Source organism: Bacillus rossius, chromosome 10, assembly GCF_032445375.1.
Source record: "Bacillus rossius redtenbacheri isolate Brsri chromosome 10, Brsri_v3, whole genome shotgun sequence".
NCBI lineage: Eukaryota > Metazoa > Arthropoda > Insecta > Phasmatodea > Bacillidae > Bacillus > Bacillus rossius.
In genome coordinates, this window is record NC_086337.1 from 56,273,442 (window position 1) to 56,300,682 (window position 27,241).

At 37.3% G+C, this 27,241-nt stretch overlaps 1 protein-coding gene across 2 annotated transcripts; it reads right to left on the bottom strand.

The window, feature by feature from the left end:
* Positions 1-7,967: 7,967 nt before the first annotated feature.
* LOC134536226 (ras-related protein rab7) lies at positions 7,968-24,414 on the bottom strand. Of its 2 annotated transcripts, none has more exons than XM_063375904.1 (5): positions 24,197-24,414; positions 19,644-19,830; positions 11,755-11,973; positions 10,730-10,971; positions 7,968-9,137 (listed from the first exon to the last, which is right to left on the bottom strand). In XM_063375904.1, the coding sequence occupies exons 2-4, from the start codon at positions 19,821-19,823 to the stop codon at positions 10,750-10,752; spliced, it is 621 nt and encodes a 206-aa protein (XP_063231974.1). In that variant the 5' UTR covers positions 19,824-19,830; positions 24,197-24,414; the 3' UTR covers positions 7,968-9,137; positions 10,730-10,749. The 2 variants fall into 2 exon arrangements, with proteins under 2 accessions (XP_063231974.1, XP_063231975.1); XM_063375905.1 differs by lacking the exon at positions 24,197-24,414 and adding an exon at positions 20,313-20,329.
* Positions 24,415-27,241: the final 2,827 nt, after the last annotated feature.

Genomic DNA, 27,241 nt, shown 5'->3' on the forward strand with positions numbered 1-27,241 from the left:
TCCTCTGTGTCTGCCTTCTTTCCTCTCTGCCTGCCTTCTTTCCTCTCTGTCTGCCTGCCTTCCACACTGTCTGCATGCCTTCCTCTCTTTCTGTCTCTCTGCCTTCCCTGCCAGCCTTCTCTGCCTTCCAGTCTGCCTCTCTGTCTGCCTGCCTCCTCTGCCTCTCTTCCTTCCTCTCTGTCTGCCTGCCTTCTTTCCTCTTTGTCTGCCTTCTTTCCTCTATGCCTGCCTTCTTTCCTCTATGCCTGCCTTCTTTCCTCTCTGTCTGCCTGCCGCCCCGCCACATTCGCAGTTGTTTACCACACGTTAGTTTCGAGCTGGGGTCACGCAAGCGATCATAATTACGAACACTCACGTGCTTCTTGCGCTATTCCGTATATTCAGAAGAAGAAAAAAAACAAGTTGAGAAAATATCAGATGAAACACAAAATGCAAGAGCTATCGTGATGAATTTACAGGAAAATAAGAAAATCCCTAGAATAGAAATGAAATAACGCGATGGGGTGTGAGACACAGCTCCTATTCACGTGTCTATAGTGTTATAGTGTTGAGTTCATAGCGTAATGGGCTCCGACCAGGGACGTAACTAGAAAAGTCCCCCCCCCCCGGGTGGGGGGGGGGGGGGGTAGAACTCATATTGGCTCCACCTTTTTTTTTGCAAACCAACCAAACCACAAGTCCACAACCACACATAAATTACACTATTCTAAGTATTTTTATTCAACTTAGATGTTAAATATAAATAAATAGATTTTGGTGCAGTCGTTTCATTTTTAAATACATTGCAAGTTATATAGTAGGCTACAGTACGCGAAAAATACCACTTTTTTAAATATTTGACGATATATTACATGTAAGTATCTTTCAATACAAATAATTCAGTTAATCTGCCCCCGGGTGTGTTATAGCACTATGATATTTAAGTAAACAGCTATAGTAATAGTTTGGCGCCCCCTCCCCCTCCTCGACGAGACACAAGCCCCCCCCCCCCCCCCCGGGGGTGCCCTGATGCATATTCACGACGACGACGGCCACAGCTCACATCCATCACCATTACCGCGCTAGTGCCAGCGACCGCGCGATCTCCCGTCACTCAGGCCACTCACGCCACTCACGCCACTCGTCCCCACAGCGAGGCCATCGTCCGAGACACTGTAGCTGCACCAACAGCGACGAGAATACATTATTGATGAGAGAAAAAAATTACAAGATCACTGGAGCCGACGCTTGATCGTAAATCATCGGCTGAGATACACGGGCGCGTCTCATAAACACCAGGATTTGGTAATCTGGTAATAGGCAGCAATTTATTAAATTAGCCTAATGGTGGGAATTGGCCCGGCTACTAGCTAGCGCTACACCGCCTGCTGTTGTGTGTGCTCAGCTCTCAGCAGTCAGCTCAGCGCTGACCGGACCGAGAGCCGGGGGCGTAGACGCAGCACTAGCGCCCCTGGCGGTCGAGTCGCCGGACAGCAGGAGGCCCCGCCCACCCGGGCACACGCGTGGCGTGTGAAACTAACTGCGCAACATATCCGACTGGTACTGGCTTACAAAAAAGTGTCCGAGACTACACCCAGGAGGGATCTGTACTTCTGTTTCAGGATTTATTTTTTTAAACTGTATATTGTATAGTGAAAATGTGTTTTCAGAATACTATTTAGGTATGAAAATCCTGGTGAGGATTCAAGCACCCAAGGGACATCCAATGTCATGGTTACCACACAAATCTCATAAAGTTGGCCTACGTACAACGTACCAGTCGACAGCCTTGCCCGTAGAGGCGATACCGCGGTAGAAGCACCAGCGAGCGTCACACTTATCATCCCGCCTCACTAGCACAAATACACCCATGACTATACGCATTCAATGCTAGGCCTTTCAACTCACCTGTAGGTTTGCTGAAAGTGATCAAGATGGCGTGCACGAAGTGGCCAGACCACCTGAGACACCGTTGTCATAAGTAGCGCTGAGAATGAGCACTCAGCTCTGGGGCAGTGGAAGTGAAATGTTGAATGAAAGTGCCTGATGACAGCTCGTCTCCCCAGGCAATGCCAGAGCGAGGGTTCCCAAACAAAGTGATTATGCAATGGTTTACCGTTGCCTGTTGCAACATGGAGGCGAGTAAAGCAACCTGATACCAGGGATGGCCAGAGCCATCAAAAAAGAGGCATGAGGAAGAGGGGTGTTAGGAGGGGTGGGTTGAAAATTACCCTGAGTCCAGGCACCCGGGTTGAGTTTCGAGATATTTTAAGGATTAGGACCCGACATCTTGGATTTTCCATCGTTTTGCTTTAATTATATTCTTAACTATCTATCCCAATTTTTGGCATGTCAAGACATAAATCATATATCTCAGACCTTCTATACCTTGTGGCAACCACACATTTACCAACAGGCTCTATAGTCTGTAAACATTGCGAGGACATAACTTATTATTCAATGTGGATGGCTACAACTATCACGAAAACCACACCAGTTTACTAACAAAACCATTGTTGCAACTTAAATTCAAACAAGTCATTTTAAAGAGTTTATTTTTTAAATATTATGAGTCAGTCCCAACCACCACCGGGCAGCCACCGCCTGAAACCCAAAAGTAACCTTTTATGACTTGGAGAAATCCTGGCACATTTTCAAACAACTGCTGCTACTCCCAGCAACAACCGTAGCAACTGTAATTCATCCAGTCACAACAATGCTGCTCGTCATGTTAGATGTTGCTGGAATATAATATATTATGTTCTGCATGTTAAATATACACATTTTTTTTAACATACACATGTATCGACATTTATTCTTTTTTACATTTTTAAGCCCAAATGCTGAAATAAGGCCACCTGGTCTAATTATGTTCATTTGTCATTAAGCCTAAAAATAAGTTAACATACTAACATCATGTAAGGCTGTTAATTAAAGTCAAATCTGAGATCTATGTTCTTTTTGACACTAGCACCCCCAGCTAATTGTATAGGAACCAATGGCTAACAGTTCACGAATTCTCCGGGAGTACTAAAGTCAACACGCAATCGGCTAGCTCCCCCCCCCCCCCCCCCCCCCTTGCTTTTCACATCCCCAGAAACCAAATCTAAGTGATGAAACTTTTTTTTTCGTGTTCATATTGGTCAATTTTTGAAATCCTAAATCCAGTAAAAAAAATTCCAATACGTAATTAGGTGTAAGTCTGGGGTGATGAAATGGAGGTAAACATGTTAACATTAACAGTTATCCTTCATCTTATTGTGAGTACGTACGCAAAATAGCACTACGTGACATAGATGCTTTTGAAGTTCTTCAAGGTATCTACGAATCTCTGGAAATTTACAGGTCATAGTTTTTGGTCAAATTAGTTTTATGATCAGTGCAATCATCACTGTACTACATGACATATTATCCCTTTACAAACTTAATTCAATTACTGAAACGTAGTAATTCTCCAACATCTATCGCCGACATCAGTAACAGTCGGGTTGTAACAAGTCACAATCTTACCTGGCTACGACGACTGTTCCTTGCACGTACATAAACACTTGGATCTCTCGACGACTGTTGCAGGTAGTGGGATATAAATTCTGTTGATTATTAATTATTGTGATATTATTCGTAACCTTCTATGGTTGAATTTCAATAAAAGAGTTTTAAAATTATATTCTTTTTATGAGGAAAATACCGCAGGTCCTTTACACGATCGCGAACAAACACACTCACTTAGTTTCGACGATCGTTACTCACAGTCCTGTGAATTCACGAAATAATGCTCCCAGCGACACCGTCTTCTATATACGATCTACGAGAACACACGGAAAATAAATCCCGGTGGAACAGCGGACCACCCTAGAAATGCTAATTAAATGATCTAAAATTGAAAGAGGAAAAAAAAGTTATTGTTTAAACTAAATCGCGGCATGGCCCCGGCACATCACCGCCCCCGAACTCCTTTTGACAAAGAACTTCAACCACAAAACAATGAAGATAGAGTCATAACTCAATGCTATAACGCTTTTATTTTCTTTGGAAATTAGAGATTTTTTGTAATTAACGGCAACCTAACAACCTTAAAGTCATTAACTTTTCACAAGGAAATGTTGGCAAACTTGATTTTTTTTTTTTTGTCGTTTGATGCTGGAAATATTCAACATTAATATTTCATATTATCTATTTGACAAGATTAAAAACTGCTTAGCCGCAAAGTATAAGTGCTGAAAATCATAAGTTTATTTTCATTTGCAAAAAATACACACAAGCACACACATGCACATGGCAACCATTCTAATTACATTGCTACCAAGATAATAATTTTTTTTTTTTTCAAAAAATTTTTTTTAAGTATAATAGTTTGCAATAATACACAATAAACCGTTCCATAAATTCTGAAATAATAATGTCTGTAAAATTAATTTTTTATTTTTATGTTAAATAAATTTCTATGTTTTATTTCTATTCAAAACTTAAATTTTAATGTTGGCGTTTCACGACCGCACAAATTTTTTAGTGGCTCTATTTCGCCTATTCAGTTGCTCCCCCCGACTAGAACAAAGCTTACAGAAAAATTCACTTAGATGGGGACTTACCCGAAATGGTGCTTTCCTATTGACTACAACGTTTATTCTTATAACTAATAATCAGAGATTCCCCATTCGACGGGCCTTCCCCCAGTTTTTCCACATGCCTCTGTCTCTCTCTTACACAGGATGCGATGAATATCGTCTTTCACTTTGGCGCCACTCGTCTTTCTTTCAACACCCAGCACTGTCTTACGTTATAAAAACGTCACCAACACACTATGAACCATATACGTTAAATTATGATTATAAAAATAGAATTATATAATTTGCAATAAAATACTGAAAATCACACATTGATAATAATCTCGACAGCAAAATTAATACAAGTACCTATATCCCTAGCTAACAAGGTTTTTTTCAATAACATGATTAAACATCACCATTAATTACCAGAATATTATTGATATAATATAAATACAAAACTAGGTCACGGTGAACTTACGCAATCTGCAGATACCTTCTGAATGATAAAATATATTTATTCCTTAAACAAATGCTCCTAAAAGCTGGGTACTTACGGCAGGGTCTTGCAACGTTACAAGATACACTGGCTTGCAGTGCCAGGGTTTCTGGTTCAGAGGGTGAAAGAACAATAATAAAAAAAAAAATTAATAATAAAATTCCTAACTCCCTTATTAGGTAACCTATAAAATTTATAATAATAAATTATAAATCTTCTAAATATTATCTAAAACTTTGGTCTGAAACAATTTTTGATAATATGAATTATTACTACAAGGGGTTAAAATAGAAAGGCGTAGAAAAAAAAAAAAATCATAATTTACACATCATGTACACTACTATTAAATCCATTTTTATTTTTTGTAAAACCTTAAAATATCATCTAGAACTTTCGCTTTGTTGTTTGCATTCTTGTACGAGATCGTTTTGCAGCTTTGATGGAGACTCCACAATATAGCCTAAAAGTTTAAGGATTCTTGCTTCCCAGTTTATAGAATTATGGCTATCCTTCTGAACAGACATGTGTGATCAGTGAATGCAATAATGCAATGCAAGTCACACATTATTTCCACCTAGTGGTATAATTTAAGATCTTTAACTGGGGTGGCAAGGCATACTGGGGTCCAGGGGTTCTTCCCTGAAAAAAAAAAAATCAACTAGGATCAAACATTAATGAATTAAATATATCTAGTGCTTGTACAATTTTATTTTACAATTGTTTGTAAATTATTGATACTTTAACTTCAAAACTGGGTTGAACAATTCTGGGATGGCACCCCTGAATTACGCCTAGTTCCCACTGCAAGGATGATACAAACTTTTGCATGCACTGAAACCTCACACAGTCAGAGGGAGGGTACATATAGTAAGTAGCATAGAGCAGTTGGATGCACACTTTATTTGGGTGCAAGCAAGCATGGATGTACAATTTGTACTGCCTCAAAATATTCCTGAAATAAATATGATAATGTGACAAATAATCAAATTGTGTCTAGTTTTTGGCGAAAGCTGTAGTCCATTAATTAATTTCAAAAAAAGTTCATAATTAGTTTAACTTTTACTTGACAGAGTTGTTTTATTTGTAATTTTAGTAGTATGAACCACTTACCTTCCATTCAGAAGTCTTTGTATGTTCAATGATATTGATACCATTCTTTTGCATTATGTATTAAAGTATCACCATTTAGTTTTTAATACATCTCAATATATTCCCTTTCACACAACTTACCTATGATTACACTGAATAGCAATGCTGGTACCGGTACCTTCAGAGTAGCCAACTTTTGTATCATTAGAAGTAAATGATGTTACAGGAATGACAATATTTTCATTGTAATTTATATCAACAGGTACGGTATTCTTAAAGTACAGAATACTGTCCAATTGTACACAACTTTGAAATTACAGCATTTCACTTGACAAGTATAGTTTTAACTAGTTTTGGATACTAAACTTAATAATTGTCTACTGAACAAAAAACAAGTGTTAATTCTCAAGTTGTATTTTCACATTTTAGGCATATAGACAATACTCAAGACGTGCGCTTTGGCTTCAATAGTGTGATAGGTTCAAAATTACAATAACTTAAGATTTCATCAAAACTGTTACATAGACCTCTTCAGTACCAGACCAGTTACTTGTGTTCTTATACACACACCATTTTAAATGATTGTAGTTAGTTACAATACGGTTACGGGCGTTGACGAACTGTGGGGACGACAGGACAGCAGGAATGAGAAAAGCGATCCCTACGAGCGCTACGAAGAACCAGCGTGCTGCGGGTGGGTTATCCGCATATCTTCCCCTGTTGCAGAAAGAAGGACGATTTCCTTTTCAAGATTTACAGAGAAAAGCTGGGTTCAAGATTCGAGCGGTTTTTACTAAAACAATATTAATTAAAATCAGGGTATTCACAATAACATTCTGTACAATATTATAGCCACCAAACCACGAAAAACTATGTGGAAAACCATATCAGGGATAAGACTTTAAATTAACTTCTAGTTTTGTCAGCCATTTCATTGTATCGATTCCAACCTCCTCTGGACGAATACGGGAGGCCATGTTCAAGCATATTTCATTTTTCCTTCTCAGGTTTTTTCTCTTGCTTAACCTAAAATCAACATATAAAGAATTTGATTTCTAAATTTAATTTAGATTTAGTTCATTGAAAAACATCTTAAAACAGAATGCTACCCTAACAGATCTGATGCCAGCCATTACAAAATAACAGAACATAAAGTAGACAGTAAACTGTATTACTTAAAAATTTAGCGATGTTCTTTAAAAGGTTTGCAACATAAATGAAAATTGTTTATCGTTACATCTTGGCAAGTGACTCCTTTCAACTACTTGGGCTCTTCAAAGGCCACCCAGAGTAGTGCGAGAACACTTCGAAGCTGCAACGAGAACATGAGTACCATTACCAACACTATCAAAACAAATATTAACCTCTATGTATGTTATTTATTATGATTGTGTATCATCCCCAAGTATACAAAACCATTCCAGTTAACTTGTTAACACTGATAAAATTTCCTTTACTTTCCATTACAACTAAACACAATAGTACAGTTATGGTAGCTCTGGACTAGACAAATTATTTCAACCAGTGTTTTATTTATACCAATTGTAAGGTAACAAATTTATATTTACTCAGATAAACTTTAATTTTGACTCAAATTGTTAAAACTTCAGACTCATTATGTTTGGACTATTGGTGGCTGTGTTGTGTGCTACTAGCGACGGTAGCACCCCTTGCACGTGCTGGCAATCCAGTCGGTCACCATTGCTGCTCTGTCGCGATGGTGTGCACATACAAGCAGCATACTTCGACATCCCACCTGCCGTTCGTCCGAACTAGTGCAAGAAGCACTCCTGGGCCAGGAACAAGGGCATGAGAAAACTTCACAGTATATGCAAACACCAGAAATAAAAGAATGCTTCAACATGAATGTTTTAATAAGCTTGAAGGAACATTTTTAGACAAATTCATTTATTGTTAGTAAACGTTTACATTTCAATATACTTACTAAAAAACTAGCTATCAATGTTTATACAGCGTCCTTTTGACTCATTATTCAATACAACAAACTATACACAACATGTCACAAGCAGCAGAAACAATAAATATATTTTGCTAACATGATCAGATGGCTTCCAATTTTTTAAACTTAATTCTTTAACCTGATCAAGGTACTCATTTTATACTAGCAAAATAAAAATAGAAAAAAACATTTTTATTAAGAAATAGTATTTTGGACATAATCACTGTCTTGGTGGTTTTACAAATGATAATATGTCTGCTAAAAGAACACAATGCCTCTATTCAAGTTACAAACTATTACAAGAAAAAAGTTTTACTGTAGAGTGTATCTAAGCTATGTGACAAAGAGTATTGAGAAGAGGCTGCCAGACGCTCACACTCGTGAAACTGGGCCAGCCGACAGCAGCACCCAAGCTCGGACGACCTCGGAACTGCACGCCAGTGCTTCGATTGCCCACACACACGACACAGCAGAGCACGAACACATAACAGGAATGACTATGCCCAAAGTATTGCACATCTTGACCACAAGTTAAAATAAATTACGCTGTTGATTTTCATTCCCGGAGGTGGGAGACACCAGCCGATACCCGACTGCACGCTTCTTAACACAAGTTGTTACAACACAACAGCTTCTACAGGTTTAAAATATCAGCATCTAACCGATAACGCATTCCACTCCACTCCTCGGCAATCCAACGATAATTCGGCTCCAGTTCATGCACTCACGCACACTTGCAATCCCCAGAATATACAACATAGTTGATGCATTTGATGCATATTCTCACAGACAAAAAAAATTAAAGTAAAAAAAAAAATCAAATAATTGTCTCCTCTCCATGCATAAACACACTAAATTATTATATATAATATATATTATAATATACATTTGTTAAAAAACTGTATACAAACAATTCCTCGAATGTGTAAACTTCAAGTGCAGACTTCTGGTCGATGGTGAAACCACTTCCTCTCGCCTCGACGCCTACAGTTAAGTCCCTTTGCACGGCCGCGTGGCGCGCCTGACGCTTGCACGGGACACGCGGGAGCGACGCACCCGCCCTTGCCTGCAACAACCAGCGGTAACGTATCAAGAACCGTGCAGTACTAGCACGTCCACACACACTGTAAATACAGTAAAACCGTCTTAAAAATATTACTTAAGATAATTTCCAGATAATTATTACAAAAAAAAATTCAGCACGGGACTTTAAATACATACAATTCGACCCTTTAACAAAAATCTCCCTGTTAATAAGGCTTTCTAAGTTCACTGAAAAACTTTGTAACAGGGATTAACTGGAGTACCACTCAAAATATTGTAGCCAATGGTGCCAACAACACTACTCAATCATCTAGATTTTAACTCATGGTAGAATAAACATTACATCTAAAAAATGCATGGTATCTAACAAAAATTCAAGCCGTATCACTGCCCTTACATTATAAATTTTCTTTTATTACAATTAAACACTTAATCCCTACTCAATATTGTAAATGCAAAAGTTTGTGTCTGTCTGTCCTCTTTCACGCAGCAATAGATCAAAACAATTTTATGCATACAGATAATTTATGGGCCGGAGAGTGACAGACTACATATAATTATGAAATTCTATTCCTAAGGGAGTGAAAAATGGCTGAATTCAGTTTTATAATAGAAAATCATAGGAGGTAGGTCCCAGACACACAAACAGTGAGGGTGTGTCATACAGTAATGTCTGGCAACTTCTTATCCTTTGCCTATGCGAAACCCATCCACCTAGTGAAGCTCACTGCTGCTAGCAAACTAAAAGCACTAATAAAAGTCACTAGAACGGTGTTGCCTTAATTTGTAATGCGCTATCGCTTGGTGCATCAGTCACGCCTCGCCTAGGAATTACCTGCCTTCCCACAAAATGAAGCTGAATATTGGCATCCCGGTTTTGCTGATGCGTAGTTTTGATGCACCGAGATTGTGGGATTTTGAAATCAAAATTTCCCGTTTTTCAAGTGTATGTCCCACAGACTTGAAACTTGGTAATGATATTCCTTACACTGTGATGTATGCAACCCGGGCAACGCCAAGTACTTCAGCTAATACCTTACATATAAAAAGTTTACTTCACCTGCAAACAGGAATGTGCTTTGTAGTAATATGTTTGATACAATAAACTTGGCTAAGATGGCTGTACACTGTCCAAGTGAGACAGAAGGCACGTCAGGGTGGTCCTCTGGAGCCTCAACGGAGGCTGCAGAGGCTGCCCCTCTCCCCCAGACGGGGGTCTCACACAGGTTTCATCTCGGTAGGTAAGGTGGCAGATGTCGCAGAGATCAGTCCAGAGTGTCCACAGTCAGTACTATCCTACCAGATCTAGAACTTTTATAATTTTTTTAGCGGTCTAGTACATTTATGCTCAGATCTAGTACTTTTTTTCTTTAATATAATAATATTACAGTAACTCCAATATGTTTTATTATTAAGCGTGATTATTTTTAAAAACTATGGAATTTATGTGTGTGTGGTGTGATATTTAAGTTCGAGCATTGCAATGTCATAATAACTTCCTAAATTGTTAAAACCATAACAAATTATAATTTAGTACTTTTTTCTCGCCCAAGTTGGTAGGAAACATTTTTTCCCTGGTGGACCGCCTGGGTGTCGCCGGAGCGAGGTGCGCACCTGCGGAAGGAGGGGGGAAGTTAGCAGGCGCAGGCGTCGGGGCGGGCGCTCTTCTGCTCGCCAGTCAGCTTGATCTGGTCCGGGAACTCGTTGTACAGCTCCACCTCGCTCTCCTGGGCCAGCGCGTTCTTGGCGATGGTCTGGAACGCCTGCTCCACGTTGATGGCCTCCTTGGCCGACGTCTCGAAGTACGGGATGTTGTTCTTGCTCTGGCACCACTGCTGGGCGCGCTTCGACGACACCTGTTGGACACGCCCCGCTCCTGCACTTGCCCTCCCCCCGGCCGACACTCCCGACCCCACCCCGGTGGAACCACACAGACAACTAGGGATACCTCAAACAACTCGAGAGCTGCAAAATGGTTTAAAACCGAGATTTAATCATGGGCGGAAAAAAAAAACATTCAGGGAAAGATTTTAACCAATTAAAACCATTCTTTTACGAGAATTACTAACATTGTACATTTTTTTTTTTTTAAATTTTGTACACATTTCCTCATTGTATGTACCCTGCACTACCACTGCCACACTGTTAAACATATTCAAGGCTAGTCAACTTTTATTTTACATCAAAATAAAAGAATTGGAAAATCTGTTAACATCACTCACACACTACCAAAAACATTTCTGGAGTTATCTATAACGTTCACACTTGTTAACTCCGCTGAGATCTTACATGGGCAAAATTACTTGTGGTTCTAAACAGAGTTTTAAATGACTTTAAGTGCTTACAATGATAATTTGCAAGTAACTTCCCAATACATTCATATGTTCACAAAACCCCACTACTGTAATGTTTCAGAGAAGTAAATTATTTGATTATATAACTTAAAGCAACTCAAAAAGATGCAAATCAGCCTTTATACATTTATTTTTAGTATATAATTTCAATTTATTGTTAGTGAGGGCAAAATATAATCAGAAAAATAAGTTTTTGCTGTTTGTTTTTTAAGGTTTAATTAAAAATAAAGTCCCACCAAGGATTTCCGTCATGTGTTTTGTAAAATGCGAAAGAACGGCACTCACCGCTCTGTTCTCCAGGTCCACCTTGTTGCCGAGCACGACGAAGGGGAAGTTCTCGGGGTCGCGGGGCGAGGCCTGGATCAGGAACTCGTCCCGCCAGCTGTCCAGGCTCTTGAAGGTGTTGGGAGCCGACACGTCGAACACCAGGACACAGCAGTCTGCGCCTCGGTAGAACGCCACGCCCAGCGACTGGAACCTCTCCTGGCCGGCCGTGTCCCAGATCTGCGCACAGTGCACCCGGTGCCCCTCCGAAGGCTGCACGTCGCACCTGCTCGTGCCACATCCCAGCCGACAGCAAGTGGAACTCCAGTCAAAGCTTTCCTTAGACGGAGATTCCCAGGTAATGTCCGTTTACAAACCACCTTCAAGAAACTTCAGCTGGCATCTTTTATTTTCCCACTTTGTTTCTTTCATGTATCGTGTTAACCATGCAAAGGTCCTGAAGTTTGGCAGGCCCCTTGACGGTGCAAGTGACTTCTCTTCCTTGTATGTGGCCTGATAATTATGGCACCCACGGCAGAAGTAATTCTGTTGGCGAGTTTCCCCAAGCCCGAGGTATAAGAACTACACCCCGCTGACTGAAATGGGGCGTAATCATTAACGAATCACAAATAGAGCCAGTGCGAACCAAGGTGTAAGCACTAGCAATTCACCACACCTGTGATTTTGGCTCCATTCGTTCTGATATCCTGATTCAAAAGCATCGGAGAAGATAATTACATGTGTCATCATACGCTGCTAAAAACAAATTTTAATTGTGACTAGCAGGTGATGAAGCGTGGCTGCATGCATGATTGAATGAAAGTTTCCCAAAACATGGAAAAATGGTTTCCTAAAACTCTAAAATATTATTTGCAATACCATAAATTACATAGTAGGAAGAAAAATGCTATGCAAAATATTGTAAATAAAGCTTTAAGTTTCCTAATGAATGCAACTCTCAACTCTCTTGTAAGTGTTTCAGTCAGTAAGATGTTGAATGCAAACTGTTTATCTTAGTATGCTGTCTACTGTGTGTGTGATAACCCTCCCCATCACGCTTATGTTTTCAATTGTGTTAACGTGCTGTCAAGACAGGTACAACTTTAATAAAGTTACTAAAACGTTCAAATTTGTCGAAACGCACTAAAGCTGTTTCAAAACTGTGAGCAGCTGTTTGCAAGCATATAGGAAAAAAAAATCACATTAAAATAAATTCTGAAAAACCACTGGTCTGAGTAGTCTAGCCCGCCATGTTTGACGACAGCTCAGTTGAACGGCACAAAGGCTAGCTCACACTTGACCGTGCGCTTTTAACACACTGCCAGGTAATCTGCAATTCAAGTGGACTTTGAACCATACATTTACTATTTTCCTAGAAGGCTATCAGTTTAGCGACAGCGATAACCACGCCTTCACCTTTCCGCTTTGCAAGGACTGATAAGACAACGAGTGGCTACTCAAATGAGCAGTAAAATTTCCCCGACTTTTCTTTGACTTTCCGTAGCCGAAATTTAATATTTCCCCAGACTATTAATTATTCTAATAATTTAGAAACTTTGTGATTTTCTATAAGAAATAAATAATATATGGCCTCCATATGACTGCAAACTGGCTAAGAATTATAAAACAAAAATTCAAATTCAAATACATAGAACCTTGCATACACCATTGTACAGTGTGTATGACTATGCACTAAAACACCACTTGAAAAAAAAAACTCTCTCTGTCTGGGTGATGACAAGACTGGAGGATGAAATTTGTCCTTTACATTACTACCATTGTGAAATTTCCATGACTTTTCCAGGAAACCAAGTAAATTCCCTGACAGAGTAATTTCTGCTTTGGGATCTAAAACGTAAACATCAGAATACACTACTATCATATTTTTAAGTTACTTCCTATAAGGGGTTTGCAACTAGCACTACACATACATATGGGCAAGATTATACGGTGAATTGCAATAAAACCAAACTAACACAGGGAGGCAGGTCAATAGACTGTATGAACTGAAATGTAAGTTGATACAGCATAAAGCATTAAAATGCAACTATCATCAAGAAATTAATGAGAATTTAAAATCAAAACTTAACTCAAAGCACAAAAATGCATGTACTTAGAAGATTGGAAAAATTTATTTTACTCTCTTTTTGATCATACAACTGTTATTTTAGCAACTCATTTTTACATTACAAAGTTGGTACGTTTTTCAAACAAGTACTTGGCAGAATTAATTTTATTGTTCCTTCAGTCAAAACGACACTGTTTTGGTGAAATAAGTTTCTTAAAACATTTAAATATCACGTGAGTCCAATATATTATCTTAAGGATTAAACAGAATTCATAAAAAATAAAAACAATAACACCAAAATTGACCTAACATTATAACCATGAAATCTTGTCTCTACAAATACATAGTGATTATCAAATCAAGAGAATAAAAGGAGAAGTAATTTATTTCAAATGTCTTTGCAACTGCACTATCAAACAGTTCAAAATCTAAGTTCCGGCTTCATCCCCTGCTGGGCTATTGTATTTTCACATAATTATCTTTGCTGTATTGCAATTTTCGTCAGATACTTCATAATGTAAGCACAGAAAACTGTTATTTGTTAATTCTTGCACCAGGTATATTCCACATATATACTCTTCTTTCCCAACTCACAGCATCATAAACAATTCTTTTCCTGTGTTTCTACTCTACCTCTACAGTCCCGCCTGCCAGTGGAAAGGTCTCTGGCAAACAAGCCATAACGGACTAGAGATAAGTGGTTGACATGGGCTTATCAACATCTGACCACACGCCAGAGTGCAAGGACGGAGAGGGAACCGTCAGTCTGCACACACATGACACATCTCTGAGCTGCAGAAGAACTCACAAGCATGCATCTTGGTAATGATGCAATACTTAATAATATAACAGTTCTGATAAAAAAAAAAAAAAAGGAGAAAACCGCGTACTTACTATGATACAAACACATGGGGAGCTGCTTTTATATTTACATCTTATGCAAGACAATTTCAAACCTATTATCAAAAGCAGATTTCAAGTATTTCATTACACTAAGCTCTAAATTACATAATATATTATATTATAAATAATGCATTATGTTTCCACCTGAGCACTTCTCAACATTTTCTGCACACATCTCCTTGCGCGGATGGAGAACTGGGTGTAGTATACATTTATTGATGTTGACCCATAAATACGTACAAACCACTTTACTCTTTTAATGAGCTTTTTCCTGCTAAGTTAAAATTTCTAAAAAAACATTGAGAAATCTTTTAGTAGGGATTTATGGTAATTGGAAAGCCAGTTAATTTTGCCTCTACACACGGCACTGTCCCGTGCAAGCGGAACAGGAACGTGCACATTGGCAAGGCCAACTCGTGGTTCCAAAGCCGTTGAGGCAAGGACGACCGGACCGGTCCGGTGGCCAGGAAGACCAGATACGTCAATGGCCCAGGCTGTCGAGTTATCTGTTATCTAACAACCAGCTATCCACGGTGTGGTCACTGCATCGCGGTCAGTTCCTCCGGCAAGCTACGGCAGGACGCTGCAGTCCGACGTTACCCTCACAACGTTACCTCCTACGCACTGTCGTTGAGACATCATCAGCTATCAAATGATCACATCATGCACTATTTTAAGCAGTGAAATTCCATCACAACGTATAATACACAAAAATAACATTAAAATGAGATTTTCATTAGAGACCTCCCTTCACCCAACGATTAATTCAACAGGGTAGCATTCCTTAAAACCGACTTTACTTTTGAAATTTCATACATGGTAGATATGTGAAAGAGTACAAATAGGTATATAGTAGAACCCCCCTTTTTTACACAATTCAAAGGGGTATATGAAAATGTTGTAAAAAGTGGTACCGTGTAAAATAAGGGAAATGCACAAAAAGTTATTTTTTGTTCAGAAAACTGTGATATAATACAACCTTAACATACCATACTCATATACACATAACTATTAAGAGTGTCTGAAGCATACCTACATAAAATAATTAACATTAAAGCCTATATTTACATTCTGTATTGAGTATAGGTAAGCATACATACAGTATATGTACATAATATATGTACTTTCATACTTTCAATAGCCATTCATAGTAATATCTGACATTTACAGGTACAGAATATTAATAGCAATACAATACTTCATCACTACACTGAGCTGCATTTTCTTAAACGATTTACGATTTAGCTATTTTTCAATATTGTGTTCAGAGCTTAAATAGGTACGCCTAACCTCTCAGCGAGTGAAACACCAGTACCTTAGTGCACATCCATGCACTTTAAAATGTTTAGTTTTTCATTTGTTCAAAATGTTTTCCTCTTTTACATGCTGCCATCTCGATAAAATACACACAGATAAAAATTCCATTAATTACCCAGAGTAAAAGAAAAATTTTTACGCTTGACATTTAAATTTCTTACTGACCAAGTTATTTTTAATGGGCATTAACAATGACGAATACCATAAATTTAACTCTGCAATACAGTATTTACGGTATTTAGCGCTAGATTCGCGTGCTAACATTTTCTCAAAGACTGCAATTTTTATCCACGGTTGGTAGCCTATAAGTACTGTTTTTAATGGAAGAGCACACAGAAAAATCTAGGAGCTACAGTGTTAGTGTTCCCAACAGCATTTTGGATGTGGTATTTCATACTAAGTGTTATCTTCATGTGTATGATGTATGTGAGAAACACAGAAATAATGAATTTACGAAGGTATAGCATAAACAAACAGCATAAATTTCAGGAAACAGATTGTAGGCGTGTTGTACTCAAAGGGAATTTATTGCATTGTGTCAAATGAAGTTAAAACGGGACTGAAATAAAATGGTGCAAACGACAGGAAAACGTAAAAAGCAGCTATGTAAAATCGAAGTTCTACTGTACCTCATCCACATTACTAAGGACCTTACAGACTAAACTTCGTAATGCCTTGAAACTGTTGCAGCAATTGTGACCAATGATGATCGACGAGGGTGAAGTCTAATGTTGGGTTGAAGCACCCTTCGCGCCACAGGCCCAATTTTGAAATATTAAAATTATCAGTTGCTGGCTCCACACAGATTATATAAGCCGACAATATGACAAGAAAAAAGTAATTTTTGTGTTGAGCGCCAAATAACGTCACCACAATGACCTGAATACAAAACTCCGACGTGAATGCAGAGGTGATTAAACAAACCTCCTCAGTACTGTTAGACCACTAATGAGACCACAGAACACACCAGCAGCAAGGAATACAAATGGCATCCATTCACCACACTCGGTACACTTAGTGCCAAGTAAAACAGTGGCGTGCTGAAAATACTAACCGCATGTACGCATGGCATCTACAACAAACTGTGCACGTCATACGAACCTCTGTAAAACAAATCTTTACATGTAACTACATCTTACAGTTTAGTTAACAAGGCTGGTCATTGGAAGAGAGTTAAGGAACATACTCAGCCTTACTGTGTTATACTGTACTGGGTGCTGGTTATCTGTTTGCGGGCTAATGGTATTATATTTAACTTCCCAAAACCATGAACACAAAAATTATTTGTTACTTTTATTTTTGGGTGCGCACAATGGCAATGGTATTTGTGTAGCATTAAATACAGTGCAACAAATTAATGTGACGAATCAACAAACAGTATTTGGCTCTTTCCTTAATAGCTATTCACTTCCTTAACTGCGTATTTATTTCCGACGACGCCCTGTGTTCAGCCACCACCCACCACATCAGCAGCAGCTCTGGAAAGATAAGCCAGAAGCTTTCAGGACTTATCACGCCTACTAGGACGCTCTAGTAGCAAATCATGGCAGACAGGCATTTAGTAAACAACTGACTGGAATTACATTAACTGGTTAAATGATCTAACAATAGAGAAATGTTAATGTTATGCTTTTTTAAATCTTAATATAACTGAAACATATCTCCTATAACAACACCGTTATTTTTTAACACGGAAATGTTGGTGGCACCTACTTAGTAATCTTACGCTCAAGTCCTACATGTAAACAATGCAGTAAGTAAATTTTTAATTTTATTTTTAGGTTGTTTAATCTAAAAATGTTATTCAGCATTTATTTAAATGTACTTCATATGTATTAATACTGTAAATCAATGTTAATGGTAGTAGTGTCTTGATTCAAATACTCTCTTCTAGAAAAATCTTACTTGACTAGCACTGTTTTCCCATTACGAATTAGGACATTACTTCAAGGGGTGGGTGGTACAGTGTCTAGATAGTCAGGTGAAAAAATAAAACATTTCTGACATTGGTTTAACCCTGTTTTTCGGTTATCCACGGACCCCTTGCCAATCATTACTCCCGATAATAGAGTCTACTGGAATTGCAATGCTTAAGGCAGTGGACCCAGAAATATTTATTTTATTCGAACAGTAACATTAATAGTCAGGTACCCTTCAACATTTTATTTTTCAATAATTCTGCAAATGGATAAAAGTATCAAGCCCACATCCCACGTTTCCAAGAGACTGTAAAACACACAACCAAAACCACAGCATTTAACCCAGTTTGGATAAGCTCTGTATGGATACAGGTTACGAAAACCATCAAAAGTACATAAAAAAAGTAATAAATAAAAGTAACAAAGTTAACTATTTGGTAACTGAATTCAATTATATATTCTAATTTCACAGATGTATGTATTATAGATTGACACACATTAACAGTAAGTCCCTGTTAAAACATTTTTTACAATTACTAGAAATTTAGACTTACTTACTTATAGTGAAATTTTATCAAAAGGATAATATTGTATGTGTTCATAGGTCCAGTGTTAAATTTTTTTAAAAATCTTTTATGCGGGAAATGTTGAGGGATTTTCTTAGAGGGTTTTACTATATCACTACAAGCTTTATTTAATACATAAATATAAATTCTAGCTTTATGTGACAGTTTAGAACTAAAATGACTTCAGATCCGGGCACACAGTTGACTGCACACAGCCAGCAGTGGCCGGCTCTGCCTTCACGGCACAACAACACACACAATGGCAATCACGCAGCATTATTACCGGCGCAGCACACAATATATCCCCCTCCACCAGCCCCACAAACCACCGAGGGGAGCCGAGCCATCTCCGGTCTCTGCTCAATGCAACAGCTTCAACAAGGACCAGGAAACATTACCCAAACTTAACAATGCATTTTCCCTTGTTGCTATCCATCAAAATATGCTTCATGGCACAGCAAAACCTGAATACACGGGTCTCCTTCTAGCATTCTCAGCAGCCGTGAGACGCTGGCAGAGTGGCAGATGCCTCCGGTTATTCCGCCAATAAGCTACTGTAGCAAGTGGAACAAGTTTAGAATATGCCAAACCCAATACTTTCACAACCAGAAAATTATTCATTATTTATTGTGCCTACCTGAATTTTTAACATTTTTTTTTTAATATTAAATAAGTACATGGTTGGAAAACTTGAAATTTGTTCTTTTAAGCAATATCTAAAAAAAATAATTCATTAATTGTATGCAATGTACCCAAATAATTGAAAATATGGCAAAGTGGCTGCCCATGTAGCAAACGAGTGCCGAGTGGCGACAAACACTGATCTTTAACTCACAAATTCTCCTAAAAGAAACCCTGATACAAACTGGGTAAATATGTATAGTGTAGCGGTATTTGCAAAAAAAAATGTTAAAAATCTGAAAATACTTTTATTATATGCTCTTTCACTTCCTCTTTTCATTAAACCCAGCGTGAAAGAGCATATAATAAAAGTATTTTTGGATTTTTAACATTTTTTTCCCCCCAAATACCGCTACACTACATATTTACCCAAAACTTTTCAAAGTTTACCTTGAAATATGTTGATTGTGAATTTATAAAATGCACACACCGGAGATGGTAAAGCAAAGGACTCACCTGCATGGTGACTATCCTGTCGTCCACCATCACCTCCTTGGTCAGGAAGTCCGCCCCAATGGTCGCCTTGTACTGGTTCGAGAACTTCTTGTTGACGTACTGGTTCATGAGGGACGTCTTCCCCACGCCAGAGTCCCCCAGGATTATCACCTTCAAGAGGACCTTCTTGCGCGACGCCATCGCAACCCTGCAACACGAGAGTCCTCGGTGGCCCCACGTTCTTTCGTCACGGCGCTTCGTCCCGCCAGTGAAACCAGACAAGTCCTAGCTTGTCTCGCACCTGTCCCACCCGACAACTCACTGGGACCACTATCAAATTCGTGGAATTATAAAGGGATAATGCCAACCCTTCGTGCCAGACAGACTTATCATTTTAAAGAAGCAAGTCAGATTACTGCTAAACCATAAGGTTTTGATATCCACAACATAATCTAGTAAACAAAACAGTGTTAACAAGACAACATTCGAGGTTCAGCTAATACGGGGCAGCACGACACAGCGCAAGCATTGCTGGTTTTACGTATGTTCGTATTTAAGCTTCTGCTGTGCAATAAACCACATATTTATTATTTTCAATGTACTCATCTCACTGCGTTTTATTATTTATGTGGTAAACGGTGATGCATTGATAACTGGAGAAGATGAGGCCATTATCAGTGGAAAGCTTACCACCGTCACGCGGGTAATGTCCGAACACCACAGGTTAAGTCAAGCAACAAACCGAGAAAGGGCTAATTGTGAAGCCTGTGTGCCCTCACGCTGACTAGTGTTAAGGAAGTTGGTTCCGACGCGGCGGCAGGCAGGCGGACGGCAAGGCAAACCAGCTGCCCGGCTCAGTCGTCGCATCACCGCGCTATCTCGGGCCACAGCTGGCCGAGTCACGTGCCACAATGACTCAGCAGTGCTTACTCACAGCACAGCAACCACCCGCCTTCCAACACACAAGTGGAGAACTCTGGCACCACCCTGCTGATGCTTGTTTTACATTTCCCACGCCTCAAGTAGTTCCCCTCCCCCATCCCCTAGCATTATAGTTCCCTGAACTGAGCAAGAAGTGACTACTGTGTGCAAAAGTGTCTAAAAGTAAAATTAAAACTTAAATAATCATAAAGGGATTCTCTTTATATATAGACAAATTTATGAATTAATATTGTAAACAACAAAGTCTAATGTTTACTTTTTTTGTACATAAGTTCATGCAGTATTTTTATTTGTTGAGATAAATAATTATAATGCTATATTACTACATTGTTTTTGCAGCACTATAATAAAATATTAAGTTACATAAGAGAAAACTTTAGTTATAAATTTACCAATCTAAAACTAATAAGCTCACAAGTTTTATTAGAAGAATAAAATTGTTCTGAACATGGTCTATTTCATGCAGTCATAGCAACTTCTACTCTAAGTAATTTCAAAGTAGGTACTGTTCAATTCACTCAACATTTTCTCTAAACAACACTGACTTTGCTTTTCAAGATACCAGATGAATAAATTATATTTCTGACACAACACAAGAACTAGTTACCACAAAGTTGACATTTTAATTTAATTAACTTTAAGCATTTAAGAAAAATTATCTAATATATATATATTTTTTCTTCTTCTCGAAGGAGAGCTGAGCATTGTCTAAAGCATGTTCTTATCTTACATTATGTACCTACAGCTCCAAGCATTGCTTGTGCTACTCTTATTTCTTCTGTGTTGTTCTGAGCAGCAGCATTTTATTAGTCATACACTTGCCTCTTCAAATTTGTCTGCAGTGCTCCTTTCTTGTTCTTCTTTTCTCAAACACCTAAGATTCTCTTCATCAGCTGGAATTAATTCCTTCTTTAATAAAGTTTCTCTTCTTTATTTTCTCACAAGCTTTTTTTTTCATAAGCCTCTTATTTTATTCACCTTACCCATAAACCTGGGTGAATTGTGTATCAAAAAATCAAGCAATTATTAAAATGAAGAAAATGTGTATCAAGTATCTTCACAGGTATAGTTACAATAATTATAATAAAATGCTATTTAAATGAAAAATTGGGTTTACAACTACTGTAGAGAACACATTCACTTTTTTACAATAGCACAGTGATAACAAAAAAATCATGGTTATATATAAGAAATGACATCAGCTGATTAGAGATAGTATATATTAGTTATGGTCTCCACTTGCCTTTTTGTTGCCAAATGGATGATTTATTTAAAATAATTAACTAAAAAATGTAAAACAAATACATATATTTTCCATTAATGTGGTACATTCAGCATTTTGTAAATGGAAAAGTGACCAAAGTAATTTCATTAAAAAAATTCAGTGACCAAAAGTGACTTAGGTAGTGAAAAAGTTACTTTCTTTGAGGCCTGATGTCTTAACATCTATAAGTCATGTATATATTGTATATGTTTTAAGTGTTATTTACTTATTGTACCTAATGTATATAAAACTGACAAGCCCTATATTCTGTGAACATACTGTTCAAAAATTGTTTCTATTGGGTGCAAATAAAATAAAATAAAATAAAATCATATCAACGCATCGGTAAAAGCTGGTATTGATCCTTAGAACAGGACTTGGCCAAATCCTCTAGTCCAATGGATGCAACACTCATGACATCAGTACTTGGTTTGTTTCAATTTAAAAGAGTTTCCACAACTTCAGTAAAGGGGCAGTAGTATAACGAACAGCATTAATCTAATGCTAGCCGCCCTTGCAAATGTTGACCACCATTTCAACTGGCATTTATTGGCTCAGTTTAAATTAAGTGAAATATCTTTAAGTCTTTAAATTACAGAGAGCCAATCATTGTTCTCACAGAAAACATCACAAACTGAAAACCTCTCTCCAAAGCGAGGCCAGTTGTAAATGGCAATATGCCTACATGAACTAACAACCCGACATAAGAAGAGGCCCTTATTAGCACACTTGCAGAATGTAACTGCTGAAGCTATTTATAACATTCTATGTTTCTTGGCTGTTTAATATTAGTAAAATTTCCCAGTAACATTCAAACCTGTGATATCCCAAAAATTTTAACTGTTTTTGTGTACATGTAAGTACATATTGATTCAATATGATCACTCACTCATGCCTGTGATGATAAGTGACTAAATTGTTATCAGTGCTATTGCAATGATTTCAGATATTTTGCGCTCTTTTTTATATATATGGTTAATGTAATCCAGAAGTAAAGAACATCATGTTCATTTTTGTATGAAATATCATAGTAGTCACTATTAAAACATTGAACGGAAAAGTTACGTATTACTTATCCAAGTTAATCCCTTGATCCTGATGGCATGATCCTGCCTACTAAATAGATTAGTTCTGTATTTTAAATTTTTTATTATTTTTTTACAAAGTCAACTGTACAGAAATATTACTAAGTTACCCTTTTTACCAAAGGAAAATATTGGTTAAATAAACACTTATTTAAAATATATTGCAAGCAATAATACTCAGTTATGAAGGACTACGAAAAAGGGAAACATTAAATACCAATAAATAGGTTTAGGCTTAATATTACTGTAGCTGAAGCCCCACACAAAGAAAGATCACACTTCGGAAGTGTCAGGAATTTAAAAAGGGTAATTGTTCCGTACCATGTATTAAAGTTTATCCCACAATCCTGATGGCATGATCCTGTATAATTACAAGCAAGGGTGGAGTTTACACATGCATATCTGCATCTTATTGTTTAATAGTTTGATAAAAACAGGATGCAAGGCTAGTCGTGTATAGCAGTGACTCATGTGTTTGCTATGCTTGCACTCAAGGAAGCACATTAATGCAGATTATCAATAACTTTGTAATAAGTTTAGTTTTTTCCAGTTTTAATTATTTTTCAGAATTTTTTTTGTTTTAAATATTTACGTGAAGGTTTATCAACATGTCAATTCTACAAACTGATCTTATATATATTATATACTTACTCCACACTTAGCTTGGTCTTAATAGCATACCTCAATATTGAGTTTAAACTAGGTAATGAGAATAATATAATCTGTTAACAAAAGTGTAATCATAATTTCTTTCTCTTTTACTTTCAATGTTTTTTCTTTAAATTATAGTCATTTCTTAGATTTTTTATGACCCAGACCTGAAATGTAGTTTCCATTCTTATAGTGGTACATTTGCCTTGGAAAAATTAACAAAGGCTACTCATTCATTATATGTTTAAAATACTTTACAGTATACTGTATATATTGAATAAAATCAATTTTCAATACCCTTCCATTACCAGAATTTAGGTCCAATTCCAATTTGATAGGTACAACTTCGAATACATTTCAGTCGATTTAAACACTATTACGCATAACTTATCAAATAAATTACTTTCAAACTACAAAAATTCAATTACAAAGCCCACGCCTATAAATAAAAAATATAATACGTATTTATTCTTAAACGAAACCAATTATAGTCTAATATTGGAAAGACATTTGACAATATTTAAATGACATTTAGTCGCATTGAGCTTTACAGTAGTACGAAGTCAACATATAGAGTAAATACGTACCCAAAGCAGTGGGCTCATATCCTTCAAATTATAAACTTTACTCACGTTTAAAAGACGACTTCTTTAAAACTTTTTGATAAAAGTTTCGAACAAATGTCAGTACGTGTTGTTACCCAACCAAATGAAAATGGCGTACTAAACACAAGCCAGAATACACCAGTGCGGATTTACACAAGAAATAATCACGACTCACGAGTTTGGAACTCTAAGTTTCACTGAACCACGATCAGACTACGAACATAACCGAAGACTGCACCTACTCGTGCAACTTCGGTACTACTTCGTGCAACTGCGTATCACGATCATCTAAATATGTGGTAACTACTCTCCTGATAAAACAAAACAATAATTTAAATTTTGAAAGTATATATCTTTGCATGTGGGCCCACCAGGATTTTACATTTACAAAGAAAAAAAAATCCGAAGATGCACGAAGAGCGACTGATTCAGCGTTAGTGAACAGAGGTTTCCCTCACAGGTTTCCCGACGTCATCGACAAACTTACCCGGAAGTACAGACAGTAAATCTAATAAACTGTATCCAGCTTTGACGTTAACTAAAAGTTCAAAGTTAAACCATATTAACCAAATAAATTATAATAAGCAAATAAGTTTTTATATGTATCAAAACGATATTCAAGTGCTGAATTTGGCTTACAAGTATAAACAGCTATGTCAGTGTTCGCGTAGGTGACTCTTGCTTCTACGGGCATCAAACCAAAAATATGAATTGGTAAAATATTTTCTCAGTGTTAGAGACAAGGTTTTATTAATAATGAAGCTGTAAGGTTTTATCAAAAGTTTCTAGAGTTTAGGAAAACCATATTGGCGCTTGTTCCTTATCCGAAATGCCGAAGTGGTAAGGTAAGTTCCGTCAGCTGTGTGTACAAATCGACAACAAAACACCAGCTCTACATCGCACATGGACCCAGATCGAGAGTTGTTGAGTATATGCTGATCTAATTTTTTAACCTATTGATAAAAAAATGAACAGTATGGTTAGAATTTTTACAGGAGGTGGCCACGTCTACACGATTTCATGGTAACCAAATTGAGTTTTTTGTAAGTAAAATCCTGCGCCATGTTGGTAAGACGCCCACCAAAACATTAGATAAAACATTGTTTGCATTGTAGTTTTTAATGGCTGTATTTTATGAAAGCTACTGTGTTTAAGGACGGATATTCTAAGTCAAATTTACTAACCATAATCGGATGTGGTCAATCAACACTTCCGCAATGCTTTGCCTGTGCTATATGAAATGAATGACAAGGTAAAAAAAAAAAAAAATAATAAGACTTCTAACAACATCACAGAATGATGTCTCATAGCAATTCCTAACTTATATTGTTTTATGCATACAGCCGAGTCCACACAGAACACTACGCGATGTTCGCAATATTCGCTATGTTCGCTGCATCAGGTGGCCAGACAGGTCATTCTATTTTGAGATGTTGAAGTCTCACCAGGCTGAATCGCCCCCAGTAGGTGGGGAGGGGATATTTCTCCCCTGAGAGCCAAACCTTGCACAAAAAAAAAAAAAACCAAATGCAATCCAGGTAAATTAATTTGTTTTGGTGAATAAGTAGAAATTATTTTCAGTTTAATTGCCCAAGATCTTTTTAATGCTCCAAAGTATTACAGTCTACTTAAACATAATTATTTTAAATATTAATGCATTTAGCTTTCTAATTATATTTAATTTTTTTGGTTGATAATTTTGAATTATGATTATCAGGTCGGTTTCATCAATATTGTTCTATGTTTTAGGAAATATGTCCCTGACTTATCTGGTACTTTTTTGTTATTGTGATTAGCTGGAGGGCACTGCCACCCCCAACCATTCAACAAATCACTGGATCCGACCCTGAGACACGAATCCCGTGGAATTCAAGTGATTATTCGGACGATGATAATATTCTGCTCTCTCTCACAGAATGTTAATGTAAAAAGAATTGGGTTCGTGAAGTTAACCTAAAAAGAAAATAATTTGAAGACTGTCATCATTTGATGAAGCAGTTGCTTGGGAGGACGAAACTAAATTTATAGACCATTTCAGAATAAATACGATTCAGTTTGATAGCATTCCTTTGAAATCAAATCCCAGGCATTGTCCTACATATCCTGCCATATATATTCTTCCATCGAATCAATCCATAAACATGAATATTTAAGCACAATACTGAGAAAAATTAAACTTCATACAAAGCAAACTCAGAAGTACAATACAATTCCGCGCAAAAAAAAAAAGTTTCAGTTTATCTGCGTATGCAAGATGTCGGCGACATTTAGAAAAAAAAAAAGCAAAGAACCAAACACCCGGCAACCTCGCCAGGATCGCCAACATAGCGAACACAGCTTTGTGTGGACAATAGTGATGGGCAGAACGGTTCTTTTGGATCAGTTCCGTGAAATGATTCGTTCATCTCGGTCAATTCGTTCTTTTCTGTGTATGGGATCTGGCTCTTTTATCAGGTGTCGTAACTCGTTCATTCTTTAGAGTATTAGTTAGGTACGTGTTTTTGTATTTGAATTTGAACATTGCTTTCCGTAGCCAGTGAATCACAGTTGCGTATATGAAACAAGATTATTTATATTTTATTACTTTTTAAGTTACAAATATTAATATATAGGCTATTTACACTTTAGTGATAGTTAAGTGTTTACATGTAGACCAACACATTTAGAGAAAAAAAAAAAGACAAAAATTTAATACTACTACTGCGATTCAGTATGAAGAGAAACAAATGAAGTACATTAATTAACCCAAAAATGGTAAGTGTGAACATTTGTAGTTACTTTCCCTGTTATTTTTAATTCATACGGTTTTTTTTTTTAGTTTTTTATTTCCAAATTTGTGTATGTGAATGTGAAAAAGCAATTTTAAACCACTACTTAACAGTTGACATTTTCAGGTATGTACCCTATTTTATTTGATCAGTTATCGTTTGCTCATGTGAACATGCGCACGCTGTGATTACTAATTCTTCAGACTCCTGACGTCATGAATCATTTCACGAACGAATCAGACCTGGCGCGTGGCCGGTTCTCTCATCTCGTTCTCTCCGCGTTTTCGTTCTTCCGAATCTTTCA

Bases quoted from the DNA above. Each gene is read 5' to 3' on its own strand.
- LOC134536226 (XM_063375904.1), bottom strand. From the start codon at position 19,823: ATGGCGTCGCGCAAGAAGGTCCTCTTGAAGGTGATAATCCTGGGGGAC. The intron at 11,974-19,643 runs GTGAGTCCTTTG...CACTGTGCGCAG, and splicing joins ACAGGATAGTCACCATGCAG to ATCTGGGACACGGCCGGCCA. The intron at 10,972-11,754 runs GTGAGTGCCGTT...CGTGTCCAACAG, and splicing joins TGGACCTGGAGAACAGAGCG to GTGTCGTCGAAGCGCGCCCA.